We start from the raw sequence: 25,277 nt of genomic DNA on the forward strand, positions 1-25,277 counted from the left end.
GAAATAATATAATACGTACTGACAATTTATAAATGATTCAAAGGATACACATAAAATAATTTCCAATAGTTCAGTCTTAATATCGTTATATTTCAGGTCAGGAAATTCTGTGGTTGACGTGAATGTTATTCCGGTAGGCAACACACTGCACCAAATAATAATACTGATTGAAATAGACGACTGAGTATATACAGTATAATATAGTACATACTATTATATATATATATATATATATATATATATATATATATATATATATATATATATATATATATATATATATATATATATATATATATATATATATATATATATATATATATATATATATATATATATATATATATATATATATATATATATATATATATATATATATATATATATATATATATATATATATACTTGGTAAACTCTACAATGACATATTTAAAGTATCAATCATGTCATCTAAATTACAATTTATCCGATAATATTTTCATAAATAAAAAATAAAACTATAAAAAATTTATTGTCAACAGTTATAAATCATAATTGTAATAGTTTATTATTTTTATAAATAATTTTTTCACAGTCAATTAAAAATAACTCAATCTGGTCGTTAGTTAAAGTCAAAGGCAGATTTAGTAAAAATTATCATTATCATCACATCTATTATAAATCAAATAATCGATAATATATATTTGAAGAATTAATTAAATAATTATTCTCTCTTCATGCAAGCTTAATTATTATTTCAGCAGTTGCATAGCAATAACACATTATGAATTTATTATACCAGAAATGATTGGTATTACAGATGTAATTAATTTAATTAAATTGGAATTTTTAATCTTAACTTATATAGTTTTTATCTCGTATGATGCTGTAAAAGCACCTGTTTTAATTCAGTAAAGTGGTTGCTTCTTTTCTTCGTTTACTATACATTACAATCAACATCAAAACACTTACAGTATGCATACTAAGTAATATCGAGAATTTATTTTCCAGGTGTTTATTTGTAATAATTGATGTATTAATTTACTTTATTTATTTACATTATTTTTTTCAGTGCTTTGGTTATTAATGAAATTAAAAAAAAAAAAATAATTAAAGTGTATATTTTATAAATTATAATATAGAGCTACAAGTTATATCTAATATTTAAATTTATTTACAGGGGCTCGAAGCTACTTTAAGTGACAGCAAAAAAAAGTACGGCGACAAGGTGGGTGCACTTCTGTCTGCCTGGGAGCATGTCACCAATTTCATTTCTACGGCAAACCCAGAGGCCACCCAGTCTCTCATAGAATGGGTCCACAAGTAAATTTTTTATTATATTTTATTATATTTACTAGTTTATGAATTTTAATAATTTCAAGTTACTGAGAGCTTTTAAATTAATGTTTTATAACTAACTACAAGTATGCTTTGTAAAACTTTTTTATTTATTTATTTTTCTTTAACTTATTAAAACAGTTGATTAATTCGTTCAAAAAATAATAATTGATTATTTTAATATTAATTTATTATCGTACTAACTCGTTACAATTTCACAAGATTTAAATTTCCTTTCATTTTTTAATATTATTTTTGATTATTAAATTTTTTTATTTTGATCCTGTAATTATTTAATTTATTTATTTAAAGTAAAAAATTTTTTAAACGTCCGTTAATTTTTTTAAGGTAATTTTTCATGACAATAATGGTTCAAAGTGTGGTTGCGTTAATAGCTGAACATATTGAATCATTAAAAATAGAATAACTTTTATATAATATGAATATTAAAATAAATTTAAAAATATTTTAGACATACGTTGACATTGGTATTGCGCGGGGAGTGGCCAAAGCTGTCACCTGCTACAAAAACACACCTCAGCGTAACGTTGCAGAGGTGTGCGAGTCACCTGGTGCACCATCCGGTCGCGTCGAGGTGCACAGCCCTCATCGCGTTGGTACACAATCCATGGGCTCATCCAGCACTAGACCGCATACTTAATGGCCAACCAGATCCTGAACATGAAGAAGGTAAATAATAATATTAAAAAAAAAAAAAAAAATTATTTTGAATCTGCAATACCATTATATCAATTTGTCACCTTACATTACATTTAACAAAATTATAATTATTTATATCTAATGACTAATTTTATCAAGTTTTATTATTTCAACTTATCGTTCGATCGTTAAGACAAATGGTATTTATATCTCCTATCATGAATCATTAATGGTTTTATAGTCCATAGATTCATAGTCGTTAGATAAACGGCGGATTTATAAAATAATATTTTTATAGTCAGTAAAAATAATATTTGAGCTTATATTTGCATTGTTTTGTAAAGACTTTTAATTTAAAGTTTATACGTGACTGTATTTCAATATTAAGTATTTGGATTTTTAAAATTGAATGAACTCTGATTTAAAGTTTTATGAAATCAATTGAAATTTTTTTCATAAAAGTTTTTAAATTATATTTCAAACTTGAAATAAAATATTTATTTATATTATTAAGTATATGATATTTAAATGAATTAATAATAATTTATTTTTAATTATAGAATTTTGTTGCTCGGAAAAAGGGGAATTGTTAACAATGCGGTTGAAAATTCTCTGTGAAGATCGCTGCGAGGACATTGCAGTAAATCTTGCAGCAGCTTGTGTCCGAAGTCTTCGAAGAACTGATCGATTACGTTCATTGTCGGATCTTCATCATGTTCATTTTATGATTGACGTATACATTGTCCTGTTGTACAAATTAAAACGCACGCAAGATATATTCGCTCAAGTAAGAATAATAATTTTTCTATATAGTATTAAATTAAAAATTCCATAGACATGTTTATTGTATTTGTTGTTGTTGTTATTATTATTATTATTATTATTATTATTATTATTATTATTATTATTATTATTAAAGATAGATATTTATTTTGACGTAAGAATTTAATATTAAAATATTTATTTTATTTTTACAGTTAAAATTAATGGACCTAAATGATGGATTAGAACTAGTCCAAAGATTAAGCGGCGAGAAACCAATGAAATATGGTACTGCGCGTGTTTGGCGAAATTCAATAAAAGCCGCCGAATTAGTTGCTCAGTATCTTGTAACAGCGGGTATGGTTAGGCCCGTTAATGAAACTAGTGCAAGTGTTTTAGAACAAATTCTTAACTCCTGGGTGTGCTTACATGTTAAGCTTAAGGCAACTGATCCAAATCTACCGGGTATGATTAGAAAATTAATAGAAAATGCTGAAAGTGCCCAGCATATTTATTTATTTTGTACTGTTTTACTGAAATACGTGAGTTTATTAAATAATTAAATTATTTATAAATAACTAATTATTGATTAATTAATTGTATTTTAATTTTCAGTTTGGGGATAGTATTAAACCATTGGCTATTGAATTATACATCAGAGCACTTACAGCAGATATGAATGAATTGGAAACACAAAAAATAAAGTCTGATATTGATAATGTACGTGAAACGGCAAAACGTCTTAGTACGCAATTTCTAAAATTGGCTGATGTTGTTAATAATAATATTGGTATTGCACGTGAATGTGTATTAACCGCGTTTTCGTTAAATCCAACGCGCGCTTGCTACAATAAAATATGCGAATTGGCGATAGCTTGTGGTAAAGTAACACGACTAGAGAGTCAACATCAAATTCACACTCTTGATGAAGAAAATGAAAGATTGTCGATAACCCCAGTAGAAGTAGCAACTACAACATCGACACCAGTAACTACCACAACTACAACTTCTAATAAAATTGATGACAACTCTCAATCAAATAATAATAAAACAACAATAATTGAATCACAATTTGAAAATACTACAGATAGTAATATTAAAACAGATCTTAAGGAGCAATCACAAAATTATAATAATAATAGTAAATGTACAGATCAATTGTTAAAAAAATTATTAAATTCACCGGTTCAAGGTTGTCATTCGAATTCAACTAATAGTAGTAGTAGTAGTAGTAGTAGTAGTAGTAGTAGTAGTAGTAGTAGTAGTAGTAGTAGTAGTAGTAGTAGTAGTAGTAATAGTAATAATACTGATAAAAAATCAGATAAATGTGTTATTAATAATTTTAAAAAAGATTCAAACAGTGAAGGTTCATTGGACGAAATATGTCTTAATTGTAATAATTATAAAGGAATGAATGTTGATAGTAATACTAATAATTCTAATAACAGTAGCAGTAATAATAATATTAATAATAAAAACAAGTCTTCTACTGAGAGTGGTAATAGTGTCATTGTTAATAAAGATCATCGTACATTGGATGCATTGATACTTATTAAAGGAGAAGTAGTTACGGGTTCGGCAAACTATGACGAAAAATCAGTGCCAAATCAAGTTTTGGATGCCGAACAATTAGGATTGACGCCTCAATTGTGCGATGATTTAGCTGTTGTACTGAGTAGTCCACGTTACCATATGCTGAGCTGGGTGTCTGATTGGACTGAATTAAGTACACTTTGTGAACGATATTTGGAGAATGCTCAAGAAATGCGTCATACTAATAAAGAGTTAAAGTATCTTAATATTGATTACTCACAATTTAAAGATTGGCCATCGGAGGATGACAGTAAGGATGTTTTTTATGGTATTGAAAAGGGTTACGAGCAATGGGCAGACGGAGCGTCTGATACTTCTGAGCAGTATGGAAGTTTTCAACCAGCTGGCTCTTACAAAAGAACTTCTACCAGACGTAGTTTAGACGATAGTTCTGATTCCGACAGTGGAAGTATTTTACGAGTTCGTAGGACTGGTCGACAACGTAAAATTCACCGGTTGATATCTTCTGAAAGTGATTATGACAGTAGTAGTGGTGTTAAATCCTCGAGTAATAAACATTATCATAATAATAGTTACAACAACAGAAGAAGAAAATCAAGTTGTGTTTCTGATACTGAGGACACTAATACTCAGGACAGTCAGACTGACAGTTTAGGAAGTGACGGATGTCGACAGGATAATAAAATAAATAATAAACCGTGCAATAATAAAGAATTAACTAAACGTAGTGGTAATAATGGAAGCAATGGTGGTATCAGTAATAATGTAACTAGTGTTGCTAAATCTAAATTAACTGTTGATACCGTATCACATTTTCATATGCTTGTTAATGAAAATTTACATCATACTACGACGACAATATCAAGCGGTGCCGGTAGTGGAGACGTCAGTGGTTCGGATGTTAGTAGCAATGATATAATAACATTGTTTTCTGCGGATTTGGATGAAAATAAACGAGAAACAATTAAAGGTTCTGCTTTTACCGCTGTTTCACCAATAATTATAACTAAAAAACGCAGTGACCCGGCTGTTTTAAAATCATTGAGAATGTTTAGACCACAAAATACTAAAAAACCCACACCAAGAATAAATCAATTAGTTCCGAAAAATATTTTAAATAATAATATTAATAAAAATAATATTAACAATAAAGATAATGTCAGTGGTGGTAATAATAATGTTGGTGGAAATATTACTAAATTTGCCCCATTATTAAGTACACTTAATTTAAATCCTAAAATTGTATTGACACGCAATAATGAAATAGATAAAAAATTAGAACAAACAAAAATTAAAAAGCAACCGGGAGTATTGAGTGCCGGTGATTTATCAAGTGAGCTTTTAAATATACAAAAGAAAATGCCATTTTCGCACAAAAATTCAATTCATAATCATCATCATCATCATCATCATCATCGTAATCATCATAATCATCATCATCATCATCACCATAATCATAATTATTCAAGTGATAAAAATAACAAAAGTCCACGTGGACGCAAACCAATTAAATCTAATAACAATAATATTAGTAATAATAACAATAACAATAATAATAATAATAATAATAATAATAATTTAGGAAAAAGTAATTATGACCTACTAGCTAAAGCAGTACGTGATTCGGATATACTGGCTCAAACAGTTCCAGGTTTAAATACATTGGACATGATGGTACCACCGCGTGTACAGTCAACAGTTAATGTTGTTCAAATATCACGTAACATTCCGCAAAGTCCAAATTCTGGATCGATTAATAGCGGTAATACATCACCGAGAAATCGTGCGTCGAGTATTGTTGGCAGCATAATACAATTACCAGGTACACCCTCGTCTGGTGGTCATGATAGTGGAGTTGGAATGAGTCCAGCCGGACAAACATCTCCACCGACACGTACATCAGTGCTTCATGACGTTGGTGAAAAGGCTAATCAGCCTCCTGATGCATCACCAACTATTTCAACAAATGTCTCACCAACTGAACCAGATAGCCCTCATACTACCACTAATAGTAATAACATTAATAATAATAATAATAATAATAATAATAATAATAATAATAATAACAACAACAATATTCAACGGGTAATAAGTCGCAATGATTCACCAAATAAATCACCATTGCCTTCAACTACTACCACAACAACAACAGTTATAGCAACAACAATAACATCAACAGCTGCTATTACTACAACAGTACCAATTACTACTGAACAATTACAAATTGTTTGCAAACCTGATGGTACTTATCAACTGGCAACAGTTAATCCTAATGTTATAACAACAGGACAGAGAAATTTATTGACGTTACAAAATTTAGAAGATGATAGTATTGGTTTTACTAGACAAATTCAACGAGTCTCGGAATCATCCTCAGGAAGTGGTTTTAACAGCAGAAGCAATACTTATGAAAGACAAACGGTTAAAGTATCTCAACTACAACAACAACAACAACAACAACAACAACAACAACAACAACAACAACAACAACAACAACAACAACAACAACAACAACAACAACAGCAACAGCAACAGCAACAGCAACAGCAACAGCAACAGCAACAAGAGCAACAACAACAACTACAAAATACCGGATTACCAAAATTTCAACAGGCATTTGGTAAAACAATTTATACACAGTCAACAGATACTACGACTGTTGCCACTTTATCAACCACTGAAACAATAACCCAACCAATGAGCAGTATCCAGAAAACGTCGAATTTATCTAAAGCTGTACAAACGTCTGTATTAAATAGTCAGGGTAGTGTTAGTAGTGGCGGAATTAATGTACAGTCAATAGCAAACATTCCAAATCTGCAGTTATCATCATCAGGCGGCAGTCAGATACTTAATATTGTACAGAACACTGGTAGCAATAATACAAATATTAATACTCCGAATGCTAGTCAAACAATTACTCAACTCGTTCAAAATACTTCACCAGGTGTTATTTACACAACGCACAAAATACCTGTTACTATTACAACAACAACAAATCCTAGTCAGTTGAACATCATACCTGCTATATCGCACACTAACTCACTCCCCGGTGGTAGGCCACCCGTTGTTAAGTTGAATATTATAAGAACGCCGCTGAGACAGCAAAACCTCGCTGAAGTTATACAGGCTACTATTAATGCTTCACGAATTCAACAGCAAAATTCACAGCAGCAGCAACAACAACAACAACAGCAACAACAACAGCAACAACAACAACAACAACAGCAACAGCAACAGCAACAACAACAAAAACAAAAACAACAACAACAACAACAACAACAACAGCAACAGCAACAGCAACAGCAACAGCAACAACAGCAACAACAACAACAAAGACAACAGACGGCTGTCAGAGCAGATACTTTATTAAATTCACCCATCGAAGTACCAAATCAAGTCAGTTCAACCACACTTGAACAATTGCGTGAATTTGAAAGTGTACTCGAGCAAGTTAAAGAACGTAGTACAATTCAACCTCAGCTTCAATCAATTTCCAGTACTACTACCACGGCTGTTCAAACGCAAACAACAAGCCAACAAACTCAAGCTAAACAACAACATCAACAGACTGCTGTATCGGCTCTTGCCCAGCAACTTCTTATTTCAACCCAAACTTCAACAAACACTGAATTTACAAACAACAATGGTGGTGGTGGTGGTGGTGGTGGTGGTAATAATAGTACCACAACATTTCAACAGCAACAAGAAGTATTTCCACAAAAAGTTTCACTGACTTATGTAAATCAATCGACACCGACAACGCCACAAAAAAGTACCAATACTACGACGGCACCAGTTGTCGTGGTAACGAGTTATTGTCAGCCAGCAGCTTCACCAACACTTAGCGTCACTTCACAAAGTTCTTCAAGTCCTTGTGTAACTCCAGCCCCGACATCTGTTTCTTCTGCTGGAAAAACACCACCAACACCGTCACCTAAAAGTTCGAAAAAGTCTGCCCCGAAAAATGTTAAAACTAATACTTCTAGTAATGCGTCAAAATCCTCACCAATTCCAAAACCACAGCAAAAACCCCAAGAAGATGAACAAACTGCACAACGTATTTATACAATACTTGCAGAGTACGCTGAGCAGCTGAGAAATTCTCCAGATTTGAATAATAAACCTGCGCCTAGAAGACGTTCTAATCCACCAACAAATCCAAGTCAATCGTCAAAACGTAAAAAGTCTGGTGGTAAATCAAGTAAACCATCTGGTGGACAGCAATCATCAGAAATGAGTCCAAGTGCTGACGATTTGGGACGTACTATGGGCAGCGAAGATTCATCGAGTGGTATTGCGCTTGTACAAGACAGTCCAGCTGGTTTTTCGGGACAAGACGAGCAATCAACAGCTTCTAATCTCGACTCGCAGTCAGAGACGCGAAATAATTTAACAACCTCTGATTCAAATGATGGCGTTGAGGTTAATGTTAAAAGACGTAATTTAATATTTACTGAACCCGGTAGCGGACAACAGAGAACGGTTATTGTTCAAGAAGCAGTACCTACGGGTACAGTTAATGTTAGCGAAGCATTAGCGTCTGTTACAGGTAAAGTTAGTGGGACAACAGTGCTTGTACCAAGTGGTAATTATATTTTACCAATGAATTTGGTTAAAAGTACTCAACAATTTACAATAGTTTCTCGTGGATCAAAATTATTGGCAGCCGTACCAGCAGCATTGACAACAGGTGGCAATTCTGGTGTATCTAATGCCCTTGTATTGCAATCATTTCTAAATCAAGCTGGCAAAATTATTTCTCAACAACCTGGACAAGTTAAACAAGTTAAATTACCAAATTTACAAACAATAACATCTACTTCAACAGCCGCATCAACAACAACAACAACAACAACATTGAACACAACTTCTGTTGTTGTACCACACCAAACAATTAATACAACACAACAATTTGCAAACAATGATTCAACATTGGACGGCAAAAGTGATTCTGCAACTGACGTTATTATTAAAAGTGAACCTGGTACACCAGTTATCAATGATGCGACAACACAAAATACTATTTTAGTTAATAAAGCACCGACAATTGGCTTGCTACAACGTAGTTTGAGTGAAATTACTGATACACAGCAATTTTGCGGAGTTATAACAAGTAATTCAGGCTTAACATTACAAGGTGCAAGGTTATTTAATTCAACAATTGGTAAATTATCAACGTCCAGTAGTACCAAAACTGAGAGTGTCGTTTGTTTGGCCTCAAATCTTGGAGAATCTGATAAAAAGCCGCTTATTGAACAATTGCAAAGTGAAAATAATAAGCTGGATTCAATGCACAGTGCAACAATTGCTTTGACTTTTGCAGCCCCGAGTGATGTCACGGCATTGAACAACAGTAATACGCAAAATAAATCAATTCAGCAACAAGTAGCTCAAATAGTCCAGCATAAAACACGGGAAACCAATAATATTACTGAATTAATAAATAATAGTAAAGTAATATCACCAAAAGCTGTTAAAAGAAAACTTGAAGATCAAATTTTGTCATCTGAAAAAGTTTCCAAGTCATTGATAACTTCACTTGTATCGCCAAGTACGGTTACGTCTATACAAAATCATTTAAAGTCAGAGCCAATCTCGGTAGTAACGTCCAAACAAATGTCTAGCATCGATAGTCCAAGTCAGTATTTAATAAATTCTGATGGAACTAGCGGAAGTTTAGACCTTCAAGAATCAACATTAAGGCAATCTGGTGACAATGAGGTTAATTGCAAAGTAGGCAATGGTGTTTTATGTGGTAATGCTAGACTACAAGAAGCATGGGAACCAGACGACAGAAAATCATCACCAGATACACCTTGGCGGTACGTTCCCTCTCAGAGCAATCAATTAACTATTGAGCCGCTAAAAGTTTATTCACGCGACGGCGATAGTTCAGAAAATGTACAAACAGTATTGCAAATTATAAATAAAGGTTCAAGCCAGAGTATGGACATGAATAGCGGACAGTTGTATTCAAGTAACACCACTAAAAAATATTTTATAAATCATCTTGAGCCTTTTCAACAGTTTACAACATCAAATAAAAGTAATATTGTTGTTGCTAGTAAAAATTCAAATAATAATCCACGATTGGAGCGTGAATTGGCGCAACAGCGTATTGAGAGAAATCGAGCGGCAATGGAACGCGAATTGAGACTGCAAAAAAGTTTATCCGAAGAATGTGAAGATCTAGGTGTTGATGAACCGAGCACAAGTGACTTGTTTCCAGAAGCAGATTTGTTATTTGATACCAATCATTCGCCGTCTTTTGATCATTTGTCGCAGGATGCGTCATGCAGTCAACCGCTGGGTATGAAAATGTACAACGCTTCGTCATACTTTCGGCCATTAGATTCATCAAGTGGTAGCCGTGAAACTAGTCCAGCTCCCAGTATTGAAATAAAAAGTACCGAACGCAGAAAAAGCATTTCCCAGCGCAATAGATCGTCCAAAGATTCAGACCGGCTGTCATCCAAAAGGTCAAAACGCGACAGGCAAGAAGAAAACGAGATGCTTAATCCACCTAAGCATTTGAGATTGAGTCCAGAGAGCCAAGATGAGGGATCTAATAGTACTTCTGACTTGTCTAGACTTTCACCGCCACATTTACCGCTCATGGATATTGATTCAAAGGATACAATGTGCTTGAAAAAAATGATATCATGCAATGGTTCTAAAGAAGGCTCACCCACCAGTGTGTCTAGCATTCCATCAAATATTAAATTAGATATTGATTTAGATTCAGAGTCATTACCACTTGGTTCTAATGTTAATAACACGATTGGTAGTTCTGGTGATGACAGTATGACGTTAATGGGCGGTAATACTGCTGATGTTACAATACCGTCGCCGCTGTCACCAATTACAGGTCCACTGTTATCGACACACAAGTATACGTACACCAATAAAAAACGTGCCACATCCAAAGTGTCACGTCCCGAATATTTATCTTGGGAAAGTCCAATCTCTGAGAGAACGAGATCTAGCAGCGATGACGAGGATTCGAGCATCAGTGAGTCTATCAGCAGCCAGACAGATGATTTGATTACCAATGGGCTTGATGACAGCTTACAGTTGAGTAGTATTAAAAGTACTTCTTCTAATTTTAATTCTTCAACAGTAACAACTAATAGCAGTACAACTGTAATTAATGATAGATGTAATTATTTGAAAAAAAAAGACAACAGTAAAGTACACGTCAATGCCAGGGTAGTATTAAATCGTGCTGAGTCTAAAAGTATTATTGCTAAACGTGCTAAAGGTGATACCATCAACAACGAGATGGGAGTAATGAGTCAAGATAAAACATCAGATCCATCCGATGACGAAACTTGCCATACTTTGATAGAACCTGATTGTCGTGCTAGAAGATCTAGTTTACGAGGGCATGTCAAAAAAGGATGCACCTGTTGTAATGGATCGCCCGAGAGACCCAAGAAGAAACAAACTGGTGCTGGTAATACTGGTAACACCGGTAATTCTGGTGTTACTGGTGCTAGTACCGGTGCTACTGGTGGCAGCGGCGGCGGCGGCGGCGGCGGCGGCGGCGGCGGTGGTGGTGGTGGTGGTGGTGGTGGTAAAATTATCGAGCATAAGTTGAAGAAAAAATTGGTTAAATCACTTGGAAAAAAGAGGTAGTCTTAGCAATTGTATTCTTGCTTATTTATTATTAAATGTATTTAATTAAAGTGTACGGTATTTGTAAATTTATTGAAGAAAAATTTTAAAAAGTAATATTTAAATATTAAAATTATTAACAAATAAATAATGATGATAAAAAAAAAACGCTTAAGGGCAATCGCCATGTGTTTCAATGTGGTTTAGTAATATTTAAATGATGATTGAATAAATGCGACCAAAGCGGCTAATGCCAATTATCATAATGAGAAAATAAATGAAAATAAATATTACGAAAGAAGAAAATAAATGTGTGCGTGTGTGAGAGAAAGAGAGAGAGAGAGAGAGAGAGAGAGAGAGAGAGAGAGAGAGAGAGAGATAATTTTCCAGTGAAATGGTAGTAGCTTGATATAACAGATTAGATACCAGGCTCTTGCTAATATTAATTAATTAATTTATAATGATTATGATTATGATGATGATGATGATGATGATGTAAATAATAGTATGCTTGATCAGTGTATAGCAGGCTTCACCCATCCAGATTTTGTTGTTTGGAGCGAGGCAACAAGCTCTAGTTAATATTTAATTTTTACGTTATTATAAATTTATTATTATTATTATTTTTTAGTTATTAATAAATTTAAGTATTCATATTAAGACAAAAACTTATTATTAGATTATACTCTGATTAATAAATAAATTAACATTGTAGATTCCAATTCTAATTGTAGTCGATCATTTAATAAAATGAATAGAAGAAAAAAATAAAATGAAAAAAAAATGAAAAAAAAAAAAAAAAAAAAAATAAATAAATAAATAAATAAATAAATTTATACTTAAATTATAGATTTATTATATTTTAAGAGACATTATAAAACGCAATCTAGTCAGCTGGTTGGGTCTCCACGAGTTGAGAGTTTATGGATAAATAAGTAAATACATTGAATATAAATAAAAAGCATGATAGTGTATTTTGAAGCTCCTATCATAATTATTCCGTATTTAACCACTTACGTGATACAGGCCAGCCAGAGACTACAATTAAAATTATTAATTAATTAATAACCAATATTAATTAAGAACTTGTGTACAGTTTTGCTCTCCGCGTGTCTTTTTTAAAAATGTAAAGTCACTTGTGATCATGAGTCTCCCTCATTTTAGCTTTACTTAGTATTTTTTATCATCAATTTTTATTTAAAATACTATTATTTTTATGAGATTTAACTGCTTCATTTTATTATTTTATAAAAAAATCTAAATTGTAGATGAATTTATAATTGATTTAAAATCAAAGTTGAGACAAAGTATCAATTGAATTATATATATATATATATATATATATATATATATATATATATATATATATATATATTTTTTTTTTTTTTATTGACGTTCGGAAAATACTTTTGTATTAATTAATCACATCATACATGTAAATCCATACTGTACATTGAGTAGTTTCTATAAATCATTTAAATTAGTTAATTAATTAATTAAAATTTAATATACTAAAAAGATAAAACTCTAAAATAATCATATATCGCTGCACTTTAGTACAAAAATGCTTCATCTCTTATTTCGATACTGGCAGGTACTATCTTGATGTATTAACGATGGTGAAGCGTAAATGCCTGCAATTTATTATGATTATTATGTTATTGCATTTATAAAGTTTGTGTGGGTATTAATATTAAGGATATATTCTAAAAATTATAGTTCTTATTATTAATATTACTATTATTATTAATAATTTTGAAGTATAATTAATAATTAATTTTTAAATTATCATTTTAAATCGGATTTCGTAATTTTTTGATTTTTTAAAAATCATAAAATGAAAGAATGAATTTTAAAAATTTGTTACTTAGTTACGATAATAAGATGATAAATAAAATGCTTAAAAAATCGTGCAACTGTAAATACGTTTCTCGTGTTTACTAAATTTTCTGTTTTAGATTGTTAACAAAACGATAACAATTAAATAAATAAGTAATTCATAATTGATAAATGATTTTGTTTTTGTAATTAACTTTGAAGCCGAATATACTGAATTACATGTATGTACTTTCATTGTTTTTTATTTTCATTTGATCTCATTACTTTTAAAATACATTAATATTTAATTAAGTATATTATTATTTATTTTTAGTGGATTTCTAAAATTTTATTCGTGCAAATTTTAAATTTTACACTTCTGCATTTGGTAATATTTTACTCTATATTTTGGATTAATATTTTTAATATTTAGATTTAAAAGGATATTATGAATAATTAAGCCCACTGCTGCTTACTTTAAATAAATTTTTTTAAATATGTACAAACATGATATCTTCTTCTTCTTCTTCTTCTTTGCGTGGTATTATTCATCTACGTATTTATTTTTTTTTATCCTGGGCATTGTAAAAAGTTCTGAACAATTACATATTTTATTTTTATTTTTGAAAGTAGATTAATGATTTTTTTTAACGATTTTAATTATTTAAAAAAATAAAATTTTAACACTATTTCTTCTTTTTAATTTATTTATTATAAATAAATAAATTAATTAAATTAAATAAAAATTAATTTAAATTGAAAAATAAATTACAACGTGTATTAATTATCATTAATCTCAATATCTTCCTGTAAACTAAAAGTTAAAAAAAAGTATGTCTGTTAATTAATCAAGCAATTGTTGTACTAAATAGAATGATATTTTTAAAAGTTAAAATTTTTTTAAAAATTGGTAATAGCACAAATACTTTACCAAATTAGTTAAAAAAAATATTTAACGACAGTGTGGCTTGAAGAGTAATCCTTTTAGTCGTACCAAATGCATTTAAAAGTAAAAAAAAAAAAAAAAAAAAAAAAAAAAAAAGTTAGCAACTAATAATTAAAATTTAACTAATAAGAATGAATTAAATTTTAAGTTATAAATTATAAATCGAGTTTTCCAAAGTTAACTCTACTTGAGCTGCTTGACAGAAGCCGATAACAAGATTATATTATTTATATAAAATACATATAAATATATATGTATACTAACTTAAGTAATTTTTTGTAATGTATATTTGTAAGAGCTATTACATTTGTCACTTAACACTTAACAGTATTGATATATTGTATTGGGTTGTTGCGATGTGAAAAATTCGTGTTACGGACTTTTTTGAAAATAAATTAAAATCACTGATCAGTGAAAAATAATGTACCAATTAATTGCATTGAATCAGTTAGCACAAATTTTTTAGATATTAATTAATAATAAAAATAAAATATTAATTAATAAGTTAAGAAGAAAAAGCATCTTTTGTTAAAAGTTACGATTAACTCGTAATTCATGATGCTGTTCTTTAATAATTTATTTTTAGTGTATTATATAAGTATGTAATTATAGTTAAAAAAAAAAAATTTTTTTCATTTTTAATTATTTTGTGAGTATTAAATGATAATTTTCAATTGAAAATGCTGATTAAAATTGTGTATGCCTATTTAATGACGGAAATTAATAATAATAATAATAATAATAATAATAATAATAATAATAATAATAATAGTAATAAATATAACTAATGATAATAACAATAATTAATAATGATAATAAATGAAAAAAAAAAAAAAAAAAAAAAATTATATGAGAGAATGAGTACTGGAACAATGCACAAATGGCAAGTACATAATGAACGATTTATTAATGATAGTTAAATTTATTAATATTTAACAAATTATAAAAAATCTAGATGGCTTCAATAACAACAAAGTAGACAAAGATGAATATTATTTAATTTTCAGCTTAATTATATTAATTACATTTGCTAATTTAAGAGATAAATAAAAAGAAAATGAAAATGATAATCGACATTTATTAATTAAATAAAAAATTAATTGATAAATACTCTTGAGAATATGATTGTACAGTGTGTTGAAAGAATAATTGTCTGAAAACAAAAAGAAAAAAAAAATTACATATATCACAAATCATTTTTTCAAATGGAAGTATTATGGTGGTTGCATATTGTACATAAACGAGACATATTTTCTATAAAAGGATGCGTCGCTCATAAGAAACGACGTACCGAAAAATATTGCAATATTATATATTAAAATAATGATAATATTAATGATTCTTTAAACAAAAATGTAGGATAGTTTAATCAGTTTATGTAATGCATCAAATAGAAAACAAACAATGGTCTGACAGAATATAAATTAAAGTTCTGTATTTACATTGTACGAGTATGTATATTAATATCTATGATGATATTACTCACCCTTCCTTTAATATTTAAAGTTGATTATTCTTAATTAATTAGTAACATTTTTTTTTTTTTTTTTAATTTTAAAAGCTTATATTGAATAATTAATATTTGTAGAAGCCGTTATCATTAAGCCGCTTATTCGATTTGTTGAGTTTCAACAGCCTGCAAACGATAGAGTTTATTAATTAACTTCCTGAATTAATTTATTAAGATATTTAGCATGAAAAATACCCTGCGAATCATTTCAATCATATCGTTAGAGCCTTCTCTGGTAAAATACTCATTGAGTTCCTGGGGCATGCAGAAGTAATTTGGAGTACTAGGTTGAATTCCCATATCTTCGCCGATGAAACGAAATTCTGGAGGATCTACTATGGAACTAATTAATTCTTGATGAGTAAATAGAGTTCCTTTTACAGATGACTCATCTAAAGAACCAAAGTCAACTATTTTTACTTTGTCTTTTTTATAACGAATCACATCAAATGTATCTGGAAAATATAGTTGTTTAATCAGTTCAATGTTTCAATTTTATCTCAACTAAAATATCAATTTATAAATACAATTATCGAGTTGAAATCGATCCTTTATACGCTCTCGAAACAAACTTTTAATGTCTGTTTGTATACTGTATTTTTCATTCTCTATGTATTGATGATACTGAGTAACATCCCTTTGACAAATCCCTGAAAAAGAAATTTTTTTTTTTTTAATACTTCAAGACTATTTAAGTTTACTATATCACTGAGTAATTTTTCTCATACTCTTATCACAGTCACCAAAAATAAAAATAAAAGAGAGATAAAAAGATATATTCTTACCAACTAATTCTCTGTTGACAACAAAACAGCGGAATTCTGTGCAAGGATTAATATCACGCCACTTTTTTAATACCAAGCAGGGTGGAATTTCTTTATCATTACTTGCTAATTCTTTTACTGCAGATATATCACGTGAAATGCGATCGGAACTTTTTAAGAGTAAGTATACTTCCTCAAGTGACGTACACTTTAATGATTTTGTTACTGCTACCCACATTGCATCCTATAATTGTTCAAAGAATAATTACGCATATTACTTAAATGCCCAATAAAATTATCTTAATTTATTTTTTGTCAGTTAATTAAAATTTTTGACAAAAAAAATTCGAGTAACAATTACTAAAAATAAATTTATACGTACTGAAGGTGTTCTCCAGTTAGATTTTACAAAAACTGCTCCAAAATCGTCAATGATATCTTGAATTTGTTTACTAAATTCTGGAAAGGTTGGCTGAGCTGAATCCTAAATTGAAAATAAAATTATTAATAACAATTGCAACACAAAAATAAATAAAAATAATTTTTATTTCAATAATAAACTTACTTCTGATAGGTTATCTTGACCAGATGATCCATCAGACCATTTTAGATTTAGAATTTTATTGTCAGTAGCTTCCACTGGCAAAATAAATGCATCGTGCTCCAAATAATTTAAAAAATTCTCCGGTATTTGTAATACAACTGTCTCTAATGAATTTTTTATAAATTCTGGATACCATGTTGAAATCGAACACTCAATTACTGGGTTACTTAACATAATTATTTATGTTATTTTCCGAAATATGAATACTATAGGCCGAATATTACTAAAACTAAATCCAAAGAGTATCCTGTACTGTGCCCTTTGTCTAAAGATAAAAACAAATATCACTTGAACTTAAATTAAATAAGTAAGTGTACAACTCTTTTTATACTTATTGTTTACATGAGTATTTTAGAACATTGACGCTATATTACATACGCTAGCGACACCTAGCGGTTCAGCAGTAATGTTTGTATGCGCGCTCATTTCAAATAATCTATTGACTGGTAACTTTAAGTTGGAAAAAAGTTTATTCGATCACATATTGTAATTTACAAACAACTTAAAATTAATTTAAAAAAAAAAAAAAAAAAAAAAAACCTTATAAAATTTTAATTGTTTATAAAATCCTGGAAAAATAAAATTCAAGACTTCGGTGATTAGTTGAATTATCTTAAATAAAATTAGATTAAAAATTAAGATGTAGCATCAGCACAAATACGAATAGTGTTCCTTCCAATCACGTTTATGAAACCATGATCTTGGAGATCTTTCAAGGAGTCCTCAAACATATCACGAGTGACAAACTAAAAAATAAAATAAAATAATAGAATAAATAAACACATGAGTAGAAAAAGAACTATGAAAAAAAAAAAAAAAAAAAAAAAAATATTTCTTACAATTTGTATAGATTCTTTCAATTCAGCGAATAATTTCTGGTAATTTATCGTAGGAACTTTCTTTTTGGATGCAATCAATTTTTTAAGAACGTCAACCACTTCAGTTCGGCGTTTTCTAGCTGCAGCAGAAACGCCAGTTGTTAAGATACTAACATCAATTTTTCCACTGAGAGGATCAACTGCTGATTGTTTAAGGGCTTCACGATGCAGTCTAAATTTTAAAATTAATTGTTAGCGACAATAAGTTCAGTATATTGTACAAAGGCTTACGATTTTATTAAACTTCTTACCTCCATGCTTCTTCAACATCTTTAATTTCAACGACATGATTAAACCGTACTTTAGCATGAGCTTCAGATAATCGAATGAGTGATTCTAATTGTCTTGGATATGCAGTGATTTGACCTGCACCACTCCCTACTCTTCGCATATCAACATAGGCTTGAACAAGTTTTTGTTGTGCCTCTTCACTCAACGTTGGTTTAACATGTTCTTTTGCAAAAGCTATGTAATCTCTCAAAACACTTAAATCAAACAGCTCGTCTTCATGCTCTGGTTCATCTTCCTGATAAAGACCTACTAAATGTTTCGCTAATTTACGATCGAAGTGTTCACTTTGAGGGTCCAACATCAAAAAGATCAAATCGAAACGCGACATAAGAGTGTGGGGCAGCATCACATTTTCGACTACCTATAATCAAAAATTAAAAGTTATCATAATATAAATGTAATAATTATTATTAATAATAATTAAGCCAAGTAATGTGCATACCGTTTTATTTTTATTCCATTGAGACTCGCATGGATTAGCAGCTGCTAAAATACTTGTCCTAGCATTCAGTTGACAAATAATTCCAGCTTTAGCAATACTCAAAGTCTGCTGTTCCATGACTTCGTGTAATACCGAACGAGTACTGTCATTCATTTTATCAAACTCATCGATGCAGCAAATACCATTGTCTGCTAGAACCAGCGCTCCAGTTTGAAGAACCAGTTGACGTGTTTCTGGATCTTTTGTGACGTAAGCCGTTAAACCAACAGCACTTGAACCTAAAAGTGATAAATAAACAATGAAATTTTTCTGAAAAATTCTACTTTTAAAAATAATTTTTTGCAATAAAAAAATTACCTTTTCCACTACTGTACTGTGAACGTGGCACTAAATTAAAAACAAACTGTAAGAGTTGAGATTTGCTGGTACCAGGATCTCCACACAACAAAATATTAATTTCAGATCGAAAATGACTTCTTCCAGATGTAGTATGAGTCTTTTTTGTACCACCAAAAAGTTGAAGAAGTATACCTTTCTTGATGTCTTCATTTTCGTAAATACTAGGTGCAATACATCGAGCTAGCCGTTCATAAACGTCATCTAATTGTGAAAGTTTTTTAAGTATTTGAAGTCTTTCTGGTGGGAAAACATGACTTTTTCCATCTTTTTGGTCGTACAGCCTATTAGAATTAACATTAGTTAGTTAATTAAATTTATTTATTTAATAATATTATGTAAAATAGATTAAAAAAATTTTATTGAATTGAAAATAAATCGAATTTACCTTTTGGAGTCCTGTTTTCTGAAATGAACGACATCAATGTATGTTTTATACACAGATTTAACATTAGAAATTCTCGGATTAACTTGAATCGGAATAGCTCTGTAAATTCCGGTAACTGCTACTCGATCACCAGCAGATACAAAATCAACTAAATCATTGTGAGCAAAGCATACAACGGTATAAGGTGTTTGACCAGCAGCCATATCATCAGGCGACTCTTGGAGTTTGATCATTTGTTTATCAGAAAAGTGGCTGCGATTATGAATCAACGTAAAACAGTAATTATTATTACAATGACTGCAAACCGTTGGCTCGGAAATTCTTCCTTTGTCTACTTCTACTGTAGTTGAAAAAGAACAAATGATACACCGGAAAAATGCCTCTCTCATCTCTGGTAAGACATTTGATGTTCTGATAACCATCCCAGTTATAGTTATCAATTGATCAATATCTTCTGGATTCAAAAGTCTCATATTTTTTGTTTTTTCAACGTTATACGGTCTCACTTGAATCTGATGTTCTAATACAGCTGCAGGATACTTTTCAAAAAACATTTCATTAGCTGCCATATCCATTGTAGGAATAACTTCCTGAGGATAGCAAACTAATTGCTGATATAATTGTTGATCAAAGTTTTCTAGGTGAGAACAATTGATATTTAAATAAGGCTCTTCCAATGTGTGAATTTCTACCAGTTTTTGCAAGTACAAAGGTTCCATTAAATTTAAAGAATCAGGTAATTCATCATTTTCAGCTTCAGGATCAATAAAGCGTTGAATAAAATGCTTGAACTGCTGTTTACAACGATTAACGACGACATTTGTCCCCCAAATAACTAGCTGAGGCCCAGCTGGTTCGCTCTCTGAAGTTTTTTGAGCATTTTCTTCTTCCAAAATCTTATTTTAAAAATAATCAGCATGATCAGTAAATAAAATTATTAATTAAAAATAAATTATAAATAAAAACTCACAGGTTCAGCCAAATTTACTTGACGCAATCTTTTCTCAGTTCGAATGTCTGGTCTCTGTCTGATTGGAGTACCCCTTATTCCACTTCGGGGAGTTCGAACAGAACTAAGAGAACTAGGTGTTCCATAGTTGAGAGGAGAAGACAGATCTATTTCGCTGATCCCTCCAGCAATGGGACTTGTTTGTAAAATTCGGTGTGGAGATGTTGCAGGGTGTGAAGATGGTCCTTCTGATGATGCTGCAATCGTTTCTTGTGTTCTTTGGGTAAAGGGGTATCTTTGAGGAGTTGAGACCATTGATAAACCTGATAAATTATTTTTACTTTATTTAAAAAATAAATTTTTTTTACCAAAAAATAATCGGATTACTAATAATTAGTAATAAAACTTAGATTATTAATTAATAAATAAATAAATAAATAAAAATTGTAAAAACAAACTAACCTTGTTTACTGGGAGTTTTTCTTAGAGTTTTACTTGGAGTTTTACTTGGAGTTTTACTTGGAGTTTTACTTGGAGTTTTACCTGGAGTTTTACTTGGTGTACTAAGATTAGAAGTCGAAGCAGTTGGAGTTCGAGGTTGACCTCTTGACGTATCTCTACTTGGACTTTCATCATTTTGATTTCGCGGTGTTGCTGGTGGTTTCATAGGGCTCGGCATTTTAACTTGTTATTAATATATTATTACAACAAATAAATCCTACAAATTTATAAATAATTATATAGTTTACAGGTTCACGTAGCAAATGTGTACAATAACAATGCCTAACACTTAGTGCGTCTTTGCGGATAGTTTTTCCCGCGTAACTTAATGCGCTCTAACCTTAAAAGCTTAAGGCGGTTTAGCTGTCAATAACGTCGTTGATTGTGTGTATACCTAAATTGAGTATTTCTGTCTTTTAGTATTCTTTATTGACAATAGATTACACTTACTTGTAATTTTTTATGATAAATATAAAATATCTTCAGTTATATATTTTAAAGAAGTAATACGAGTAGATAAATAAATCATTAATAATAATTGTAAATCTATTTTTCTGAAAAGTGCTGCTAAAAATAGAAAATATATAATAATAATTAAAAATTAAATTATTAATTGTTTAATTGGTATAGCTACTGTTAGTGGATGAAGAATAGAAGGAGAATAAGGTATTGTGTACAAAAAAATTTTATTTGATTTTTTTATTGATATTAAAACAAATGTTTATCCATTTTATTGTTTAGTTATAAAAAATAAAGTTGAATTTTCAAACAAGACCAATGGATGGATTTTTTTTTATTTTATGTGACACATCTTTTCATATAACCAAGGCAGTGGAATGGTTTGCAGCAATCCTCAGCAACAGAACACTTAAAAAAAAAAAAAAAGGTCGTATGAAATTATAAATATATAGATTATTATAATAGATGAATTTTTGATTATGGAAACATTGAAGAATTAAACTACTCACAAATTCTCCGATTACTGAACATTTTCTATATCCTGACAATACCATTGTTATTGAAAGTAACGCAACAATCATCAAACAATAAACAATTTTTTTCATCATAATTGGAAGATTTTAAAAATACTTCAAAAACTGTAATATAAAATTATTTTATTATAAAAATAGATAATAACATTTGATCAAAGTAGCTTCAAATAATAATTATTTATATATTTACTTTAATATGAATCTGCGACTAATAAAATGAATCTTCAAATTTTGCAATGTAATATATAACTATTTTTATCACAATTGATTAGCGTTATCATTTTTTTTTTTTTTTTCTAATATTTTGTGGTTTTATTTATTATCGATTCATCAATAATTCTTAAAAAAAACTGATTTGTATCTATATTTAATTGCGTAACATGTTCCAGTTATCAATTATTATTTTTTTTTTTTTTTTTTTGTTTAGTTGTTTTGATAAAATAGTAACTACATTTGTTCCTTCAATAAAACAGCAATTTAAGATGTTCAGGAATTTAATAGGAAATACTTTTCTGAATATTATTGCAATATTAGTTTTATTTATATTTTAATAGTATTAATATAAGTTCTTTTAATTTTGTACTGCATTATTTTTAATAAAAAAAAATTTTAAACATGAATATTTTATTGAAAAAATTTAATTAAAAAAAAAAAAAAAAAAATTATACTTATTGTTTTAATTATTGATAGTTAGATTTTTCAAGATAAAAATTAATTTCACCATCTTTTTCAATAGAAGTTACTTTAATACCCTTTAACAATGCAATTTTCCTAATAATGTCTCTGAGCATTGGATCAATCTCATTAGGAAATGGCCCTCTCATAATATTATTATTATTGATAAAATTATCGCAAAGTTCAGACGCTATTTTTCTGTATTCTTTATTTTTAGCATCTGAAGATAATTTAGCCATATTTGAACAAGATGACTGTATATTTTGTTGTATTATTAAATTCCAACGTTGCAACTTGTCAGCTAAATCAAGTTCTTTTGTCATTTCTTTATTGTGTGGATCAATTTTTAATCCTAGGTTCAATTTGGCTATCGCTTCCTGAAACTCACCCATTTTTATTAACGCACGTCCGAAGTGAAAATAAGTTTTAGCTGTTTTATTAGTAACATTATTGCAAGCAATGCATGCTTTACGTAGCTTGTTTTCTTTATTGTAACAAACTGCTAAATTTTGGTAAGCACGTGATAATAAACAATTATAACGCTTTTCTTCTTCATCGTTATCTAAATGAGAGTTCTCTAAGCGATCAATTGCACGTTTATAGTCATTTATAGCGAATTTTACTTGTCCACGTTGGTAATTATTCGCGCCGGTAATTAATAATTGTTTGATTGATTTTTCAATTTTAAGAAATACTTTACGATTTCCAGGATCAAGTAAGTTAAAGTCATCAATTTCACTATTGTCATTATAGTCTATCAGTTGAACGATAAACATCACTTCAGAATTGCCTGGTATGGTTGGCCAACATCCTATTTCTCCGTAAGCTAAATCCGGATTAATTAAAAATAATGAAACTTCGTGTTTTCGCATACTCTGGATTGATAAATCTAAACCCAAAATCAATTCACCATCACTTAAACGAAAGTAACTGACACTATTACGATGGTAGGTTGAATCAAATGGACTGTCTTGACCTTCAAGATACCCTGAATATTTTACTGTAACTAGAGAATTTTCAGGTATTATATTTCCAACACCTCGTTGAAGGATTAATTTTTTTATCTGTAACACAAAAATATATTTTTGTTTATTTCTGTAATTTATTAATAAAAATTCATAAATTTAATTTTGTCTACACTCTAATTCGTAATTTAGGCAGTTGGGAATAATTTTTTCATTGTACGATTAACGACTTAATTAAGATAAATTTATTGTAAACAATATCTCGTAATTTGAGGATATATTTTTTCATACGTTTCTAGGTATTCACGCTATAAAGATGTGTATCGGATTTCTTTATATTGAAATAAATAATAAATAAATAAAAGAAATCTATAGTAAAATCAATAATTGAAATATAAAACGTAAATTTTACCTTTCCATCATCACATAAATTACTAATTTTTTCTTTTATTTTATCAAAATTGAGACCTGGTAATAAAGTGGCTTTACATTTTTTGCTATCATCGTTATCGCGGTCGTCACCAGCATCATCATCATCATCATCATCCTCATCCTGCTCGTCGTCTGATATCTCAAGATTAATAAATTTGAGTAATTCATCATCAGTAAAATTGGCATGTGGATCAAATTTAAAACGATCATCGTCATTTTCATCAATCTCATTACCATAATTAAATACGACACCATTATCTGACATTAGATCTCTGCAATAAAAAATAATATTTTAGTACACCACGATCAGCGATCACATCAGTATATTTTGTGAGCTAGCAGATTGCTAATATACTGAACAAAGAAAAAAAAATTACAAGATAAATTAAAAATATTATAACACACCTGAGATTGACACCAAAAACTGGATCCACGCCGTTAGCCATGATAGTTGATTGAATTAATGGTCAAATGTTAATAGTGTGTCTACAAAAGCTTACTGAGAAACAAAGCCACGGAAAATTTTCGAATGTTAGCTTTGTTTTTAGTTGTTTCAAGTATGATCCACGGTGCATATGACGCAGTGTTGCTGTGTTGATGATAAAAAAAATAATTCAAATACTTGCTACAAGATGGCTTCAGGAATAATTTGCACTTCATTTGGACAAGTTGAAAAATTACTGTGCGAGACATTAATTTAATTTAATTTTTTCAATTTTGTTTTTAGGAATTTAAGGTTACAGGAACAGATACTACTTTCTGCATCCTACATTCCAAATTTTATTGATGATAATAAGGAAGAGGAATTAATTA

General features: G+C 29.7%; 4 protein-coding genes across 7 annotated transcripts in view; 1 reads left to right on the forward strand and 3 right to left on the reverse strand.

Annotated features, from left to right (window-relative positions):
• The window catches only part of LOC141524934 (uncharacterized), a 35,513-nt gene extending 22,279 nt beyond the window's left edge, over positions 1 to 13,234 (forward strand). For all 3 annotated transcript variants that reach the window (XM_074239122.1, XM_074239120.1, XM_074239121.1), the window contains 5 exons: positions 1,160 to 1,302; positions 1,790 to 2,007; positions 2,538 to 2,764; positions 2,955 to 3,281; positions 3,355 to 13,234. In XM_074239122.1, the coding sequence (XP_074095223.1) occupies positions 1,160 to 1,302; positions 1,790 to 2,007; positions 2,538 to 2,764; positions 2,955 to 3,281; positions 3,355 to 11,934 (9,495 nt within the window). In that variant the 3' untranslated portion in view covers positions 11,935 to 13,234. The remainder of the gene's footprint in view (positions 1 to 1,159; positions 1,303 to 1,789; positions 2,008 to 2,537; positions 2,765 to 2,954; positions 3,282 to 3,354) is intronic.
• Positions 13,235 to 13,302: 68 nt separating this feature from the next.
• Positions 13,303 to 17,896, reverse strand: LOC141524937 (translation initiation factor eIF2 assembly protein). Its single transcript, XM_074239126.1, has 7 exons — positions 17,517 to 17,896; positions 17,334 to 17,435; positions 16,973 to 17,195; positions 16,715 to 16,837; positions 16,383 to 16,642; positions 16,164 to 16,313; positions 13,303 to 15,830 (listed from the first exon to the last, which is right to left on the reverse strand). The coding sequence occupies exons 1-6, from the start codon at positions 17,727 to 17,729 to the stop codon at positions 16,287 to 16,289; spliced, it is 948 nt and encodes a 315-aa protein (XP_074095227.1). The 5' UTR covers positions 17,730 to 17,896; the 3' UTR covers positions 13,303 to 15,830; positions 16,164 to 16,286.
• A 110-nt stretch (positions 17,897 to 18,006) lies between these two features.
• Positions 18,007 to 21,714, reverse strand: Dpa (disc proliferation abnormal). Its single transcript, XM_074239123.1, has 8 exons — positions 21,362 to 21,714; positions 20,921 to 21,222; positions 19,951 to 20,846; positions 19,524 to 19,846; positions 19,167 to 19,444; positions 18,685 to 19,085; positions 18,395 to 18,605; positions 18,007 to 18,301 (listed from the first exon to the last, which is right to left on the reverse strand). Exons 1-8 carry the CDS (start codon positions 21,576 to 21,578, stop codon positions 18,191 to 18,193), a joined length of 2,739 nt encoding a protein of 912 aa, XP_074095224.1. The 5' UTR covers positions 21,579 to 21,714; the 3' UTR covers positions 18,007 to 18,190.
• A 370-nt stretch (positions 21,715 to 22,084) lies between these two features.
• LOC141524930 (inactive peptidyl-prolyl cis-trans isomerase FKBP6-like) lies at positions 22,085 to 25,125 on the reverse strand. 2 transcript variants are annotated; one of them, XM_074239113.1, is made up of 6 exons: positions 24,870 to 25,125; positions 24,445 to 24,736; positions 23,978 to 24,131; positions 22,583 to 23,893; positions 22,369 to 22,497; positions 22,085 to 22,267 (listed from the first exon to the last, which is right to left on the reverse strand). In XM_074239113.1, exons 1-4 carry the CDS (start codon positions 24,908 to 24,910, stop codon positions 23,073 to 23,075), a joined length of 1,308 nt encoding a protein of 435 aa, XP_074095214.1. In that variant the 5' UTR covers positions 24,911 to 25,125; the 3' UTR covers positions 22,085 to 22,267; positions 22,369 to 22,497; positions 22,583 to 23,072. The 2 variants fall into 2 exon arrangements, with proteins under 2 accessions (XP_074095214.1, XP_074095213.1); XM_074239112.1 differs by having other exon boundaries at positions 22,583 to 24,131; positions 24,870 to 25,115.
• Between the last annotated feature and the right edge of the window lie 152 nt (positions 25,126 to 25,277).

The sequence above is a fragment of the Cotesia typhae genome, unplaced genomic scaffold (genome assembly GCF_013202065.1).
Source record: "Cotesia typhae breed Kobodo isofemale line unplaced genomic scaffold, CoteBio_Ctyphae contig_23, whole genome shotgun sequence".
NCBI lineage: Eukaryota > Metazoa > Arthropoda > Insecta > Hymenoptera > Braconidae > Cotesia > Cotesia typhae.

Coding starts and splice junctions, on each gene's coding strand:
- LOC141524937 (XM_074239126.1), bottom strand. CDS start 17,729: ATGTTAAGTAACCCAGTAATTGAGTGTTCGATTTCAACATGGTATCCA. Junction 17,196..17,333: donor CTAACTGGAGAACACCTTCA/GTACGTATAAAT, acceptor GAACAATTATAG/GATGCAATGTGGGTAGCAGT. Junction 16,314..16,382: donor TGATTGAAATGATTCGCAGG/GTATTTTTCATG, acceptor TATCGTTTGCAG/GCTGTTGAAACTCAACAAAT.
- LOC141524930 (XM_074239112.1), bottom strand. CDS start 24,910: ATGGCTAACGGCGTGGATCCAGTTTTTGGTGTCAATCTCAG. Junction 24,737..24,869: donor GTTTTTGGTGTCAATCTCAG/GTGTGTTATAAT, acceptor TTTTTATTGCAG/AGATCTAATGTCAGATAATG. Junction 24,132..24,444: donor ATTTATGTGATGATGGAAAG/GTAAAATTTACG, acceptor TTTGTGTTACAG/ATAAAAAAATTAATCCTTCA.
- Dpa (XM_074239123.1), bottom strand. CDS start 21,578: ATGCCGAGCCCTATGAAACCACCAGCAACACCGCGAAATCAAAATGAT. Junction 20,847..20,920: donor AAGTAAATTTGGCTGAACCT/GTGAGTTTTTAT, acceptor TTTTAAAATAAG/ATTTTGGAAGAAGAAAATGC. Junction 18,606..18,684: donor GATGTTGAAGAAGCATGGAG/GTAAGAAGTTTA, acceptor TTTAAAATTTAG/ACTGCATCGTGAAGCCCTTA.